General features: G+C 41.1%; 1 protein-coding gene and 1 long non-coding RNA gene across 3 annotated transcripts in view; one reads left to right on the top strand and one right to left on the bottom strand.

Moving 5' to 3' along the window:
* The window catches only part of GRIP1 (glutamate receptor interacting protein 1), a 757,962-nt gene that overhangs the window by 723,544 nt on the left and 17,119 nt on the right, over positions 1–17,299 (top strand). For both annotated transcript variants that reach the window (XM_033221362.1, XM_033221361.1), the window contains exons 20-22: positions 2,667–2,823; positions 4,788–4,899; positions 10,186–10,419. In XM_033221362.1, coding sequence (XP_033077253.1) covers positions 2,667–2,823; positions 4,788–4,899; positions 10,186–10,419 — 503 coding nt within the window. The remainder of the gene's footprint in view (positions 1–2,666; positions 2,824–4,787; positions 4,900–10,185; positions 10,420–17,299) is intronic.
* Positions 94–16,657, bottom strand: LOC117089798. The gene is made up of 4 exons (XR_004439763.1): positions 16,103–16,657; positions 14,048–14,154; positions 5,926–5,988; positions 94–842 (listed from the first exon to the last, which is right to left on the bottom strand). It is a non-coding gene; the product is annotated as an uncharacterized LOC117089798 (long non-coding RNA).

The following is a 17,299-nucleotide window of genomic DNA, read 5'->3' on the forward strand; positions in this document are numbered from 1 at the left end:
CTAGCTAATTTTGGAGGTTTGGGTTTTTGTTTGTTTTCTTTGTAGAGATAGCTGATTGCCCAGGCTGGTCTTGAACTCCTAAGCTCAAGCTATCTGCCTGTCTTGGCCTCCCAAAGTGCTAGACGTGAGCCACCGCACCTGGTCAACTTCTCTTACTTTAATCTCTGGGTCAGCATAGCACGGACTACGGAAGAGCTGGGATCAGGTTTTCTGACTTTACATTTCACCCAAAGAGATTTGAATCTTATCCCCTTTTCTTTCTCTGCTTTGTTGTAATGCAATAATCATTTAATAGTGCTTATTAAGACGAGGCATCCTTATTAGAGATACACATGCCTTTCAAGGTTAGCAGTTTCCTACTGATGGTGGTGCACATCTGCTCAAGCCCATTTTTGCACTCTTGCCTAAGTCTCCAAGAACTACTTATTATACAAACAACAGTTGGAAAGAAAATCAGTCTAATGTTGAAATTTCACCAGGGAATTCAGTGGTCATTCGAGTTAATGCTTATCAGAAAAGGATACTCCAGGAAGACACCACCAATTAGCATTGGCTCTTTGAAAGGTTGAGGGTTGAAACCAGTTAAAGAAAGTGAGGTACAGGCTTCCCCAAACTCTTCGTATTATAAAAGCTGAGACTTCAGGTATTTGGGGTTGGTTTGGTTGGTTCAGAAGGAGAAAATGGTTAGTCCATCAGAGGGAGCCAGGATGAAATTCACAGCTACTTAGTTCCCCTTCAAGAGAAGACACATCTGTGTTTCCTTAAGTCAACACTTCTGACAGAAAACTGCATTCATCACGCAAGACTTCTTCCCAGATGGCTAACCACGCTTCTGCAGTTATCTAGGAAAAAGAGAGAGAATGAGATATTGAACTGTAAATATTTCCTCTGCTCCAAGGTCTTCTAATCCTTGGTGTCCTAAAATAGAAGGTTCTTAGAGTATTGCCATCATGTGGTGGTAGGCATTGCCCTGGGTTCTTGAGATCAAATCCTTTTGATCAGAGAGTATTATCCTTCAGATATCCTGCTCTCCTTGGGCTTTAAACTAGTAGCAAAAATGGCATTAGAGGCTTCAACAACAGGTGGAGAGAAAGTGAACGGGGAAGAGGAAACCAGGATATCGTGGAGACAGAATCATCTTACACGATCAGACCATTTAACTGTACCTGAAAATGTGGGTCCAGGTCTGTTTGCTGTATTAAATGATTTAAGCACAGTAAGAAACACATATCATATTCCAAGCCAATGCATCCATGTAAATACACATGCACACACACAAGTCACAACCTGAGGTAGTGGATGAAGAAGTATGTGATGATTACAGCACAAGCTATGGAGTCAGACCTACAATGGAGCCCCACTTAAACCCCCAAAATAATTTTGAAGAACTATATACCCCATCACCTACTAAAAGTTGTTGTCTAAATGTTTTTCTCACAAAATGTAAATACTTGCAAAGACTGTAATTTCCAGTTTGTTGTAAAAATGCTTTAAAAATATTTCTATCAAAATCTTGGAACTACAGCTTCAGCTCAAATTTGTGGAAAGTGTCCATTATGTAACCGAATTGCCAAAGCCATTCCTCACTGTCTCACCCATCAGGCTAATCAGATATAACTCCCTGGTGGAAAAAAGTCAGCATTTTGCAATTCAAATAAACAATAAACGCAGCAGGCTCCTTATCCCTGACATCCGTTGCCCTTCTGAATTCTCTGAGGCAGCATGAGAGATGGACGAGCGAGAGGGGTGAAAGCCTTGCCGTGAGTTTGTGCCTGGTTGAAATAATGCCTTGTTCCCAACAGACCTCATCACAGGAACAAGGCTTTCTCAAATTATCCCTTGATTTGGCAGCTGGGAGTCTATATCCCAGGGCCCAAGCACTTTCAAATACTTGAAATGGGGCCAGCACGATGGCTCACGCCTGTAATCACAGCACTCTGGGAGGCCAAGGTGGTGGATCACCTGAGGTCAGGAGTTCGAGACCATCCTGGCCAACATGGTAAAACCCTGTCTCTACTGAAAATAAAAAAGATTAACTGGGTGTGGTGGTGCACTTCTGTAATCCTAGCTACTTGGGAGGCTGAGGCAGGAAAATTGTTTGAACCCGGGAGGAGGAGGTTGCAGTGAGGCGAGATTGCACCACTGTACTCCATCCTGGACGACAGAGCAAGACTCCATCTCAAAAAAAAAGGTTTGAAATGGATGAGAAATATGTCTTTTGTCTGTAAAGTGGCAGGAGTACAGTTGTGAAAGAGGAAATGAGAAGGGAGAACTAACTGGCAGATCTCAGCTAAGCCAGTTTTGGGAAGAAGTGCATCTAGAACTTGAGGATCTGAAAACCGATTCTCCTAAAATTGTGACTTGAACTCCCAAGAAAGTTTGCAAGTAGCCTTGGGTACTTGAAACCACTGTTCTAAGCCGTCAGTGTCCTCATCTGTAAAATGCAAATAATGAGTATCTACCTCCAAAGATGGCTCTAAAGAAAAAAGATGGCTCAAAATGAAGTACTTGGTGAAGTCCTAGGTGCACAATAAGCACACACAATGTGTTCACTATTGTCATTGTCATTGCTGTTATTATTCAACTCCTCTACTGGTTAACAGTGTAATTTCTCAATGTATTAAGTAATCCTTGGGCCCAATGCTAACACCTTGTTTATATTTTAGGCACTAGTTTTCAGGCCTCAGGATACAATTTCAACACCTATGACTGGAGGAGTCCAAAACAGAGAGGCAGTTTGTCCCCAGTCACTAAGCCTCGAAGCCAGACTTACCCAGATGTGGGGCTGAGTAATGAAGACTGGGACCGGTCCACAGCCAGTGGGTAAGGTTTTCAACCAATGCTGCCTCATCCAAGATGACTGTATGGTCATGTGGGCAAGATTTGAACTTCTGTACTTCCAGTGGCACATATTGTTAGTATGGGCTTCTTAAAGCCACCATAATCGTCCATGCTGGCCACATGGCAGGATTCTAAAAGCTGCCCGACCAGTGGCAGCCTGAGCACCACACAACAGGGCAAGAGCTGGGTTTCCCCTATCGAAAACAGTAGTAGCACCTGGGGAGAAGCTGCTTCTGTAAACTTTGCACTCCCTTCCTTATGACAGGTAGGTTCCTCTCCTTTATTTTATTTTATTATTTTTTTGAGACAGAGTCTCACTTTGCTGCCCAGGCTGCAGTGCAATGGCAAGATCTCGGCTCACCGCAACCTCTACCTCCCAGGTTCTAGTGAATTCCCATGCCTCAGCCTCCTGAGTAACTGGGATTATAGGCATGTGCCACCACATCTGCCTAATTTTTGTTTTTTAATTTTATCTTGTATTATTTTTATTTTTTATTTTATTTTATTTTTTGAGATGGAGTATCGCTCTATTGCCTAGGCTGGAGTGCAGTGGTGCCATCTGGGCTCACTGCAACCTCCGCCTCCTGGGTTCAAGTGATTCTCCTATCTCAGCCTCCCAAGTAGCTGGGATTACTGGCATGCACCAGCACGCCTGGCTAATTTTTGTATTTTTACTAGAGACAGGGTTTCATCGTGTTGACCAGGCTGGTCTCGAACTCCTGACCCTCATGATCCACCTGCCTCAGCCTCCCAAAGTGCTGGGATTACAGGTATGAGCCACCATTCCCAGCCTATTTTTTTATTTTTGGACAAGGTCTCACTCTGTCACCCAGGCTAGAGTGCTGTGGCATGATCTCAGCTTACTGCAACCTCTACCTCCCAGGGTCAAGCAATTCTGCCTTAGGCCCCCAGTTAGCTGGGACTACAGGCACCTGCCACCACACCAGCTAATTTTTGTGTTTTTAGTTATTTTTAGTAGAGACAGGGTTTCACCATGTTGGCCAGGCTGGTCTCCAGACCTCAAGTGATCTGCCCACCTAGGTCTCCCAAAGTGCTGGGATTACAAGCGTGAGCCACTGCACTGCGCCCCTCTCCTTTCTTTTAAAAGTTAGTTTCACATTAAGTTACATTTTTTTTTAAGATACCTCATGGATCCATCTTTTCAGCAAAGTATATTTTACCATTTTGTTCCTTACCAAAACATTTTGAGGAAATTTATAAAAAGTGATAGCATTTGGTTTACTTATAGTGATCTTTACGTAAGTGGGAAAAACACATGTTTCTCTCTTAGAGAAAATTTTGATTTCTCTTTCCTTGTAGATGTAGCAGCTGAAATACATTTCCAGCATTCCATCCCATTCCAATAGGGTCATCACGTGGCTGCAGCCCATTTAGCAGCAGCCACAAATAGTCTGAAATCCGGTAGTAAGACCATGGACCATACTTTCCATCTTCACAACACTGCATTTCCTAAAGCGTTCCTCTGCTGAAGCTCATATACTTGGAGGGCACAGGTGAAAGAAAGCCTGATCCAAAATGACTGCCTTTCTTTACTTTGTGTGAGATGAAGGAGAGATATTCTGGATACAAAAAAAAAAAAAAAAGCCAGGTGCGATGGCTCATGCCTGTAATCCTAGCACTCTGGGAGGCCGAGACAGGCGGATCACGAGGTCAGGAGATCAAGACCATCCTGTCTAAAATGGTGAAACCCTGTGTCTACTAAAAATACAAAAAAAAGCTGGGCGTGGTGGCAGGCACCTGTAGTCCCAGCTACTCAGGAGACTGAGGCAGGAGAATGGTGGGAATCCGGGAGCTGGAGCTTGCAGTGAGCTGAGATTGCACCACTGCACTCCAGTCTGGGCTATAGAGCAAGACTCTGTCTCAAAAAAAAAAAAAAAAAAAAATTCTGGCAAGTTCCTAACCCAGCCTGTGTTTCTTGACAACAGTTTTGCAGGGGCTGCCGATAGTGCAGAGACAGAACAAGAGGAGAACTTCTGGTCTCAAGCGCTGGAGGATTTGGAAACCTGCGGACAGTCAGGAATTCTGAGAGAACTGGAGGTAGCCTCAGTCCTGCTACTTACTTTTATTGTTTCTACATTCATTTTTTTTGGTCCTTTTAAGTTTGCATTTCTCACACCAGTTCATTTAAAAGCTTTAACCCTTTCCACAGGAGAAAGCTGACAGGCGTGTGTCTTTGAGAAACATGACTCTCTTGGTAGCTACCCTTTATGTTTATATTTTTGCTTGTGAAGCTGCCTTCCCTACCCCCTTGCCTTCTGGACAGCAATTTGATTTTATACAATGCAGTCAAAAGTATTTATTTCCCCATCTCCACCCCTCAAGCTTACTGACTTGTGGCTTCTGCCATTGCTCCCTGCTAACCCTGACTGTATCTGTTTCCCACCAAATCGCTAAAAAGCGAGCTAAGTCTCCCAGCAGTGGCGCATCCCATTCTCTTAGTTGCTTTAGAAAGGTTTCTTTGGCATGTTTTCATTTGTACCTGGTAGAGAAATTAATTTGATCGCTAAGAGGAACATAAGAGGAAATTTTATTTTACTTTGTTTTGTCCTTAAAGTAGATGACAATGCAGCTGGTGAAAAAGGCCAGTCTATTTGATAAGCAGCAAAAATATTACATGGTATGTTGCTGTTAACTGCAAATCCTGATTCCATCTGTATTAACTTAGTGTGAATTCAAGGAAGAATGAGATGGAATGTAATAGCTGAACTCCTGGTGAGTTCTTTAATCAAAGCCATGAATTTGCTGATGGTATTCACACTTTAGTCTGAGAAGTCCTGGACTGTTTCCTTTTATGTTCTTTTAAATTTTCTGAGCTGTAAAAAATAAAGTGGCAAAAGTCTCATTTTTATTTTGATGTCTTATGAGGTCCCCAAGTTACCATAAGGAATGTGAATGGCATAATGGGGTGAAACTCTTGCAATTCTAAAATGATTACTCATCTTTATATTATTTTGCTTCTCAATTGCATGTGTGGATATTTTATGTGATTCTAATGTTTGTGAATCTGCAAAGAGAATTATAAAGAAAAATATTAGTTTGAACTTGTAAACATCATAGTATTACCTGGCATGAACTGCAGCTTCAGAGCACAGTTAAAGGTTCTGGACATGGATAATCCTGTAAAATCTAAATGAAGTAAGATGTTAGCAGTGATTCCTTTTTATACAACTTTCAAAAAGAACAGAATGCTTAAGTATCAACTGGCTTATTTAAACCTGTACCACCTTCTGCATGTAGAATGATGAAGAAAAGTAGCCCAAACTGAATAATGAGCACAATTCACAATTCTTGAACATAGCCCTGCTTTTGAAAGCACGTTTTGGCTCATCCTGCATTTTCATTGTGCATTTTGCTACTTCCCTTTTGAAGAAAAAAAGTTGTTTTTCTAACAGCTTGTTTTACATTAGGCAAAAATAAAATGATGTAAAAAGTAATACAATGAGGTTCTGTTTTCACCCAGAAATTGAGTTATCTGATGAAAACAACATCCATCAGCAAGAGTAGACTTTATGTTGCCACAGCCTGTGACTTTGCTGTAACATAGCTCCAGACAGGTGTGGCCCTTGACATTATTAATGCAGAAAGCAAATGAGTTGAATTTATAAGCCAAAAGGGAAATTAAATCCTCAATTAGGATGAATGATTGACAAATTCATAAATTAGTTATATTTAGACTGTTATCACAAAGAATATTTATTTATTGGTTTAAATGAACCCCATTCCCTTGATTGGAAATGCTATTATACAAAAAATATTAGAGCTAGATTCTTGCATATTAAATTTACATCCAGCATTAAAAGTTAAAGCACACTATAATACTAATAAATGTAGGTTAGCTAAGATGAAAGATGATTACAATTGAAATGGAAATGAAAATTAATTTACTAATCATTTTCCCTATAGCTAGCAATAATTTAGGTTCAACTTTAGCACTGAAAGATGTATAGCTTTAACAAAGGAGAGAAATTTGAATGAGTCTTTGGACAAGTTTTTAACCTCTCTTATCAGATATTTCTTCTATAAAAGATGGAAATTATAATGAGCTAATAATTATGTGGCACTTAACAAGTATTCAACAAAGTATTCAGTAAAAATTAACTATTAGTATTTTTGCCCTTTCTTGATTAATGAACACTGCTTTAACCATTTTTTGTTTAGCATAATATAGGAAGAAGATTTAACTAAATGTCAGATAGAGAACTCTAGGTTTCCTTAGGGATAATATGCAATTATGAATTACGGCAAATGAAAACAGGTAATACATACTCTTGAGACCAAAGCAAATCCTAGGTAATTAAAAATAATTTTTTTTAGCTTTTTATTTTAGTTTTTATATTTGTTTTACCTTTTATGTTCCTTCTTAGATGCTACGTAAAGTTCATTTTAAACAAAGTAATCAAATTTTGATTACTGTACAGACTCACATACTTACTTGGAAATGCGAACCAAAGAATTAGTGATAGTATCTTATTTCTTCCATCAGAACCTTTTCTAAATCAATTTGTAATTTCTTCTATGGCAGCTAAGACTCATCAAAGCAAAACTGTGGTCTCCCAGATGTAGTGATTAAGTGTTTTACTTCCAACACGTGTCCTGTCATTCTCATGAAAAATGAATATTTAAAAACGGATGTTAGCAAAGCAAACAACTAGTCTAAGTAGGTAAAAATAATAAATGGAGGGTCAGCATGGCAAGAAAATAACCACTGAGCACTGTCAGATACACTAAATTAAACATAGAAATGAGGCGGGCACGGTGCCTCAGGCTGGTAATCCCAGCACTTTGGGAGGCTGAGGCAGGTGGATCACCTGAGGTCAGGAGTTTGAGACCAGCTTGGCCAATGTGGAGAAACCTCATATCTACTAAAAATACAAAAATTAGCCAGGCTTGGTGACAGGTACGTGTGATCCCAGCTACTTGGGAGGCTGAGGCAAGAGAATTGCTTGAACCCAGGAGGCGGAGGTTGCAGTGAGCTGAGATCGCACCACTGAACTTCATCCTGACGACAGAGTGAGACTCCATTTAAAAATAAATAAATAAATAAATAAATAATAAAATAAAATATACATGAGTAAGTGCCATAAAATAAAGAATATCCCATGACACCAATGAAGCCAGTAAAGAAAGGTTTCAATCAACTTAAAAAGGGTATTTATCTGAAATAAACTGTTATATAAATAGCCCACACTTGTTTTTAAATGCTAGGCATCTTTCTACTTACTAAAAAGTAAGTTTTATATGGTTCAACCTAACATTTCACCGAGAAGCACCGAACAGTCAAGAACGAGAGTTCTGGAGTCAGAATGCTAGAGCTCCATGCCCGGGCTCTTGGGCAAGTTGCTTAACTTGTCCATGCATCTCTTTCCTTTACTGAATGAGGATGTATGGTAATTTTAATATCTATTGTGTAGGGCTACTTATGTATTACATGATATTCTACATACAATCTGTATGGGACTTAGCACATGTTAATGTTCAGTGATCAGCAAGTCTTTTACAGTTATAATTTTCTTTTTCAAAATTATCAGTATGATAACTGATCTAGCCAAGAAATGAATGGTTTACTTGTTTCATTTCTTTTTCAACAAAGTTGTTAGATATATGCACATGTGTGCCAACACTTGGCTGTTGTTCAAAGATCTTGTTAATAGTGTGTGTATAGCTGAACACCAGGTGAATTTGAGAATCATGAAATCTTAGAGACGTGACAGATTAAAACTCTACTCACTTTGCAGGATTCCCTTATGATCAATAGTTTTATAAAGTGCCCTCGGCTCATTTACTACCAATGTGAGCTTGGGTGAGTTAGCCTCTTTGTGCCTTAGTTGCTTACCTATAAGTTGAGAGGAATGGCCAGGTGTGGTGACTCACACCTGTAATCCCAGCACTTTGGGAGGCTAAGTCGTGTAGGTCACTTGAGATCAGAAGTTCCAGACCAGCCTGGCCAACATGGTGAAATCCATCTCTACTAAAAATACAAAAATTAGCCGAGCATGGTGGTCCTTGCCTGTATTTCCAGCTACTTTGGAGGTTGTGGCACAAGAATTGCTTGAACAAAGAAGGCAGAGGCTACAGTGAGCCAGGATCACACCACTGCACCCTAGCCTGGGTGACAGAGTGAGAGTCTGTCTCAAAAAAATAAATAAATAAATAAATAAATACATTGAGAGCAGTAACAGTACCTACCCCATAGAGTTGTTGTGAGGCTTAAATGAGTGACTACATTCAAAAGACTCAACCAGTTAAGCTTCTGTTACTTTTAGCATCAGTATTAATATAAACAACTAACTCACATGGCAAATGGAACGTGTTTTCAGTCCCCATGATTTCAGGCAGATTTATCAATGCTAGTTTACCTTTATACCATTACACCCAGGAGTACAGAGCTGGCTACGGGCATGTTTTCAGAATTTTAGCATTCTCCAACCATGAGAAATGATATCTACTACTTGATATTGGTTTCAAATCCTTTTTTTTTTTTTTTTTTCCAGTTCTGAGCCTTGTTCATCTTTGGTATCTAATCTTGTCATTGCTTGTGAAGTATTCAGGGAAGAACATATCTGAAACCAAACAAACTTCCCAATTCACTGGTAACATCCAATTCAAGTCCTACTGCTTGTAAGCAAAAAGTTGAATATAAGAACATAATAAATGATCATAAATGAAAAGATTCTCTGAGGATCTTATACAAAGGGTATTTCTAAGAAACATTTAATCTGTACCAAATAATATGGAGACTTAGCTGGTCTACAGACTTTGGGGACAGGCCACTTGGCCACAGGAAAGACAATATACAGTGCTAGACAGAAGCTTGGGAAGAACCCCTTGCCTTTATATCAGTCATCCCATTCCAACCCATTGTTAGCTGCCGTTGGAGATAGAGGCAGCATTGCAAGTACAGGCAGCCTGGTGTCCATTGAGAAGTTCTTGGTTCATTTCTATAAGATATATTCAAGGTGGCCTCATGAATCCCATATGTTAGAACCCACTCAGTGGAAAGTTAATGCTTAAAATGTAGTTTACAGTAAGCAAATGTTAGAGCTTTTCAATTTGCCTCAAAACTGCCAGGGGTGGTATTTGATTAAATAAACTCAACAGCTTAAGTACTTAAATTGGATTTGAGATGTGCATTATAAATGTCACTTGCAAAGCATTTTCCAGACTTTCATAGTTCAATTAGTACATCCATTCTCCAGCCTTTGGTTTTGCCCTGAAGAGACTGTATTTTTACCTCGCAGAAGGATAAATGTGCTTACTGTTGAGCACCAAACCCTTTCCTTAGTCCATGGCTTAACTGTTTCTAAAAAATTGTCAATGCCACAGGCAACAATCATGTCGGGGAGCACGATGAGTTTGAATCATGAGGCTCCAACACCTCGCAGTCAGCTGGGGCGACAAGCCAGCTTCCAGGAGCGCAGCAGCTCGCGGCCGCACTACAGCCAAACAACTCGGAGCAACACCCTGCCTTCAGATGTGGGGAGAAAGTCAGTAACCCTGAGAAAAATGAAACAAGAAATAAAGGAGATCATGTCGCCAACTCCTGTGGAGCTGCACAAGGTCAGTAAGCTTTCTCTTCTTTCCCTAGGGTCAAATTTGGCAGCCATTCTGCATAGCATGTATGCCCGGATGTAAGCATGGCAATGGTATCCTCCTGTCGGCTCAGCCAAGCAAAGAAGCTTAAAGACAGATATTCAGAGACTTTGTTCTCAAAATACAATCCCTGGGAGGTTATCCTGAAAAGGAGGGAAAATTGGCTTTCAAGAAATGTATTTATCAAGTGTATTTATGATGTCTGGGTGTGGTGACACACACCTATAATCTCAGCACTTTGGGAGGCCGAGGCAGGTGGATCATTTGAGGTCAGGAGTTCAACACCAGCCTGGCCAACATGGTGAAACCGCGTCTCTACTAAAAATACAAAAATTAGCCAGGCGTGATGGCAGGCACCTGTAATCCCAGCTACTTGGAAGGCTGAGGCAGGAGAACCACTTGAACCCGGGAGGCAGAGGTTGCAGGGAGCCAAGATTGTGCCACTGCACTGCAGCCTCGGTGACAGAGCAACACTCTGTCCCCCCCACCAAAAGAAAAATTATTTATGGCCAGAATCTTCTTACAAAAATTTGAGGCTCCAATGTCACACGGAGCTTGCATGATTAGTCTATTGTTCCAGTCTCATTGGAAGGGGAGAGGATTTTCTAAATGTCATACACTCATAGCTTCACAGAAAAGGGGGTTCAGGTTCAATGTAAGGAGGTTTACTCTTTCATTACAGACTTACAGTAGATGGTTATATTGTTCAGGAGACATGGAGTTCTCTCCAAGATGTGTTAGATGGTCTTGGGCCAGAATAAGGCAAGCCCTAGTTATGTTCTGTCTCTGACTGTGATAGTTGCCTCACTTTGCTACATGGAAGAAAACCCACTCTTGCACACAAAGTTGAATTCAAGATTTGCTGGCAAGGTTAACCAAGGCATATGTAAGTAACAGTGTTTGTGGAACCCTAGGCCAAGGAGAGCAGTGAAGGTCTAGTTGTCTTTTCTAGAGTGAGTGCTTTATTTTTTGTTAATATATAAGGATGTATAAAATGGTAACAATCTCATGCCATCTTTCTTGAGAACCAAGACATTTTTTGTGGTTAATAATCTATTAGCTAGATATTCGTTATCTTATCCAGAAGAGCAAATAAATGTCAGATTCAGAGGAGGCAATAGGCTAGCTACTCACTCTTTTCCTCTAAAGACCTCAATTTCCCTAGCCACCTTATTAAACCTAGCTATTTGTTTTGCAACTGACAAGGATATTGTGAGAGAAAGGATAGTATGGGAAGTTGGGTTCTGAACTTTATGTTCCAATCCTGGGTTCATTCTTTCACCACTCACTCCTCCATTCATCTAATACCCATCGTGTGCATTCATTCACTCAAAGAATGTATTACAAATCCCCAGGGAGTACAGAGTCTAGTGAGGAGACTGCCTGGGAAACAGAGGGAAGATAATGGCATCAGTCCAATGACAGAGGCAAGCCTGGGCAGCCTTGAGGGTGGGCCGTAACCCACTATCAATGGACAGAAAAGACTTCCCAGAAGTAGGTGTTGACTATGCAGAGGAAGGTAAAGGATGGGTGGGCATTCCAAGCACAGAGAAAAGCAGGTGCAAAGGGGTGTCAAAGATTGTGGTGCATTGAGAGAGGGGATGCAAATATTCTAACATGACCAGAGCCTAGAATTGGAAGCTTGTGTGTTAGGAGGAATTACAGACTAAGAGAAAAAACAAAGACATTTCTGACATGTTAGGATGATGACCCAGGTTTAGGCCCCAGCCACAAGTTAGCTTGTTTATCCAGTTACCCTAAATTGATGTGTCTGATTGGTAAGTCACATATCCTAATATACTAATTGACATATGCCATTAGGCTGTAAGAAGTCCAATGGTGATTAAATTGCAGAAGCCACATATTCAGTCCTAAGTCTGCTGTACCAAGAAGAGGGCTGGTACCTGCAGGTTCCCTCAGGTACCTATGAACACCGCCTTCCCCTCTTCTGTACAGTTCTGTTCCCCAGAGAAACAGGAGCCTGCTTGATAACCCACCTTCCTTCACCCCAAAGAGAATCCATCTCAACACATACTGAGGGCCTAGCAAGTGCTATATACTTCACATTTTCAGTCCTCACTTATACAGGATAGACAAATAGCAAGTATAAAATAGAGTCATTTTTTTCCTTTGGAGTGAAACATTCACCTCCAAGGAAGAAGATTATTGATAGCCCAGGAATACAAAAGACCTGTTTTCTCATCCCTCCTTCACTAAAAGCATTTAGCAAAGATAATGACAATGAATTGGATGTGCAAGTGTTGTTATAGCCGAGGTTTAAAATGGCTCTGCTAAAAAATATATTAAAAATTTTTTTAAAAGTATCATCCACTTACTGGCATAATGAGTGGCTGTGGATGGACTGGTTGGAACATTTGTGTGGCAGTGTGTGAACTGTGAGACCCTGAGATCACAGACACACATGAGCCAAATTGACCTTATAAGTAGGATGCTTCTTTTTTCCTTCACTTCTGTCATTTTCTCTAAATGGTGACAATATGTACATATCCCATGAAGCTTCACTTTTTTTCTGAATTGATCCCCAACAAAATAAGACTCTAAAAAATAAGTGGTGTCCTAGACACTGCAAGCTCCCTAAAATGACCTAGTTAAGTGAAGATGTAGCTGAGATGCCTGTGGCCAGATACTATGGAATTATTGGAGTGATCTATGCTCACATCTTGGGTTTCTATTCTTTTTTAAGGACTTTACTTACTCTGATAGGCCATCCAGGATGTTTGTTAGTAGGCACACCCTCCAATTTTGAAGGGCTGGAGCGGAGATATGGTCATTACAAAAGCTACTTAGAGCAAAGAGTGGTAATTGCATGTGTGTTGAATGTGGGTGTCTTTTGAACACCGAAAGACTACCTGATGTCATGAAAAGGCACAGTGACTTGTTAAAGGAATGTAGCTCTCTTCCCCTGGGGTACTGCTAGCCTATATTAAACCTTTGTGAACATTAGGAAAAGGTACTCTTTTGCGGTGGTGGCATGGAGAAGGGAGCTAGGGGATGAGAAAAACAGCTTCCTCAAATTGAAGATAACCCAAGCCACAGTGCACAGCTGGTTTTCAGTCCTCTGAGCCTCCTTGGTACTCTTTTCCAAATGGACCTACTGGAGGAATTCCCAAGGAGCTGAAAAGACCAGCGTGGAGAAGCTGGGAGAGATGAATAGCACACCAGGCTAAACATGCTTGGCGTTATTTTCCTGGTGCTGTCTTTCTGGTGGCTTTTTCTCACATGGTTAGGCTGTATGCAGGAGAACAAGTGGTGGGCCTGTTCATATCTAGACTAGCACCTGTGAAACCTTATTATTTTCACTATAAGTTGGATCAAGATAATATGAATGAATGGAAAAGGATCTGTGCCATTGCTGGGAGGAAAAATAGCTGAAAACACTCCAGCTCCTGCAGGTGGGTTACTAACATCATCTCCATACGGAAAGAATAATGCATTGGCTCACCTTCCAGCTTCTGAGGTCTCAACCTACTCTCCAGAATTTGCCCCTCATTTTCTACCCTTTCCTTCCTGCCACTTCTCTTCCTCCAGACCTTTGGAAGATCCCCAGGTCGGAATCTAAATGGTTTTCACTCACTTTTCATCATCTGCTGCATCTGAGGCTCCACTGGGGTCTTGGCAAGCCTTCCTTCAAGTTGTCCATATTCATTCCTGAAGCCGAAAAGCCAGTTATCATGCCTGATGCTGGAGAACAAAGAAACACAGTCTTATGTCCTCTTTGTAGACATGGGAGGGAAGTGGAGCTGGAGTAATTTGGAACTCAGGTCACAGGGAAGTGATCTTCATGTCCTTTTAGGCCACTGTTTCTCCAACTTTCTCAGCTGGGATGCACAGTCTGAAATATATTGTACCTCACAATTCACTGCATATGTATACCCACACTCATATATGTGAATGAATCTAAAAATTGCACAGTATACACTGACATTTTTCTGTTTTTTCTTCTGTTTCTTTTCAAATGCTAATCTCACTAAGCTGACTTCAAGACTTATTAGTAGGTCTCAACCAATAGTCTGAGGATTAAAGCCTTAGACAGTAGTTTGGAGTGTGAACCCCCGATGACCTTTTCCACGGGATGCTTATTAAAATAAGGGTTCCTAAGCCCAGCACAGACTTAACGCGTCAGCATTTTCAGGGAGTGTGGGCCAAGAATCTACATTTTAGCAACCTTTTCAGTGGATTCTTTTGCAGAATAGAAATTGAGAATCACTCCCTTAGATTTTGCTAACTGGAGGTGATAACTGTTTCAGTGAAATCATAGGCAACAGCTGGGTGGCAGGTACAAAGGAAATGAGGCTGCATCTAAGGCCCTGGAGCTTCTGCATTTTATCTTTCAAATGAATTCTGGTTTGTACTGCAGCTTACCACAGATTCTCTCTCTTCACAGATAAGGGGCCTATGATCTCAGCTACTGTTCATTGATAACCCTTCTTTCCCTTCTGAAGCTTAAATATTCTTTGGTGTCTACTTAATCTGTTTCTGAAATGAGTTCTAGCCTCACTTCTTTGCACACCTTAAGGCAGAACGATTTTTTGTAGATGGAAAGTTCTCCACGTGCAGAGCATTTGGACTTTTATAAAATTCATACTGAGGCTGGGCACAGTGGCTCACACCTATAATCCCCGTACTTTGGAAGGTCAATGCAAGAGGATCGCTTGAGCCCACAAGTTAGAGGCCAGCCTGGGCAGTGTAGCAAGACCCTATGTCTACAGAAAATGAAAAAATTAGCCGGGGATGGTGGCTTGCACCTGTAGTCTAAACTACTCGAGAGGCTGAGGCAAGAGGATCACTTGAGCCTGGAAGGTCAAGGCTTCATTGAGCTGTGATTGAGTGCACTCTCAAGCCTGGGTAACAGAGCAAGACTCCCTCTCTTTAAAAAAAAAAAAAATCATATTGACATTTCCTTTGGCTTTGCCATTCATGCTTTTCAATAAAATTATACTTCTTATATGCAGCCATTTTTATCTTTTTATAGAAACGCTTTTTAAAAATGTTGCAGCATCTGCTTTTATTTGTGGCTGCTGATGGCATGACACTTGGACATTTCAGTCACTCACAAGTAACCTCTTTATTTTTGACAGCTGCTTTTGCTACCATCACCTTTTCCCCCCTCCAAGTCCAGTTTGCATTTTGATCATTTTTGAGTTTTCCGAGAGGGGAGCTTTGCTCTGCTTGATATGATAAAGTTGTTTTGCTCCTTAGAAGGAGTGTCATTTCCAATGTGTATAATACCAGCTTCTTTTGCAATATCTCTCTGAGTTAGGAACAGGCTCAGCCCTCGGAGGAAGTATGAGATGGAAATATGTATCTTATTCTTGCACATGCTTCTTTCTTCACAAAATATTTGGAGTCAGCTCTCAAAATCAAAGAAATTCTCATGTCAGGCTTCAACTTTCTCCAAATAGCTAGTGTAGAATTGTGTGCTGTGGAAAACACTAGAAGCTAAAAGCAACACACTGAATATATGAACTTTCTTTTTTTTTTTTTTTTTTTTTTTTTGTCTCTAGATCTGCTTCTCTTTCTTCAGGCAAGGAATGATAAACTAGAGAGAACACAGGCTTACTAGTCAGGCAGACCTCACTTGCCATGCATTAGCCATGCCACTTCCAGGAGCCACAGTTTCCTCACTTACCAAAGACGGAGCAGGGTCACTTGTTATCAGAAGAGGGAGACTTCACAATATAGCATTCTTTTCTGGCAAAGTCACCATCATTCCATCTTGCTTCAACCTTACAGGGTGAGAAACTCAGACGATGAGACTTCTTCAGCATCCCAGACTTCAACAAGATCTAGATGACTGCCATAAAGCCATCCTAGACATTCTGTATACTCATTCTGTATACCAGAATGAGAATCCTTTCACAGAAAGAAATGGATATGTGTCTAGTCACCAGTCACTTATCAGTTTGACCAGCAAATTCTCTCCCTGTAGAACCAGGGACAGCAAACAGAACATTATCAGGGGAACACAGAACTGTGGGACAAGGATTGGAGTTTGGCTTGTATGCTTTAAATAAATAATGGCATCCAGCCCTGACCTTCCTCAAAATGTATCATTTCCATTAGCTTCCCTTCTCTATGATTCTGTTAAGACACACATTTTAAATGTATAAAACGTAATCTTTTTTGGGAGGAAGGTGAGGGATGGAGTCTGGCTCTGTTGCCCAGGCTGGAGTGCAGTGGCATAATCTCGGCTCACTGCAACCTCCACCTCCCAGGTTCAAGCAATTCTCCTGCCTCAGCCTCCTGAGTAGCTGGGATTACAGGTAGGCATCACCATGCCCAGCTAATTTTTTGTAGTTTTAGTAGAGACGGGGTTTCATCATGTTGGCCAAACTGGCCTTGAACTCCCAACCTCAGATGATCTGCCTGCCTTGGCCTCCCAAAGTGCTGGGATTACAGGCATGAGCCACCGTGCCCTCCCAAAAACCATAATCATTGCAGTTTTATTTTATTTTAAATAGACACGTAAGAATTATATACATTTATGGAGTACAAAGGGATATCTTGATACATGTATACACTGTAGAATCTATACATGAGTTATTGGCATATTCATGACTTCTGTAAATCAGAGAAAATGACTGAGGCAAGTCTCAGTCATTTTTTTTTTTTTTTTTTTTTTGAGACGGAGTCTGGCTCTGTCTCCCAGGCTGGAGTACAGTGGCCGGATCTCAGCTCACTGCAAGCTCCGCCTCCCAGGTTCACGCCATTCTCCTGCCTCAGCCTCCCGAGTAGCTGGGACTACAGGCGCCCGAAGTCTCAGTCATTTTTAATTTACTTTGCCAAAGTTAAGGACACACCCTGGGGAAAAAGTGACACATACCGC

The sequence above is a fragment of the Trachypithecus francoisi genome, unplaced genomic scaffold (assembly GCF_009764315.1).
Source record: "Trachypithecus francoisi isolate TF-2019V2 unplaced genomic scaffold, Tfra_2.0 Lachesis_group11, whole genome shotgun sequence".
NCBI lineage: Eukaryota > Metazoa > Chordata > Mammalia > Primates > Cercopithecidae > Trachypithecus > Trachypithecus francoisi.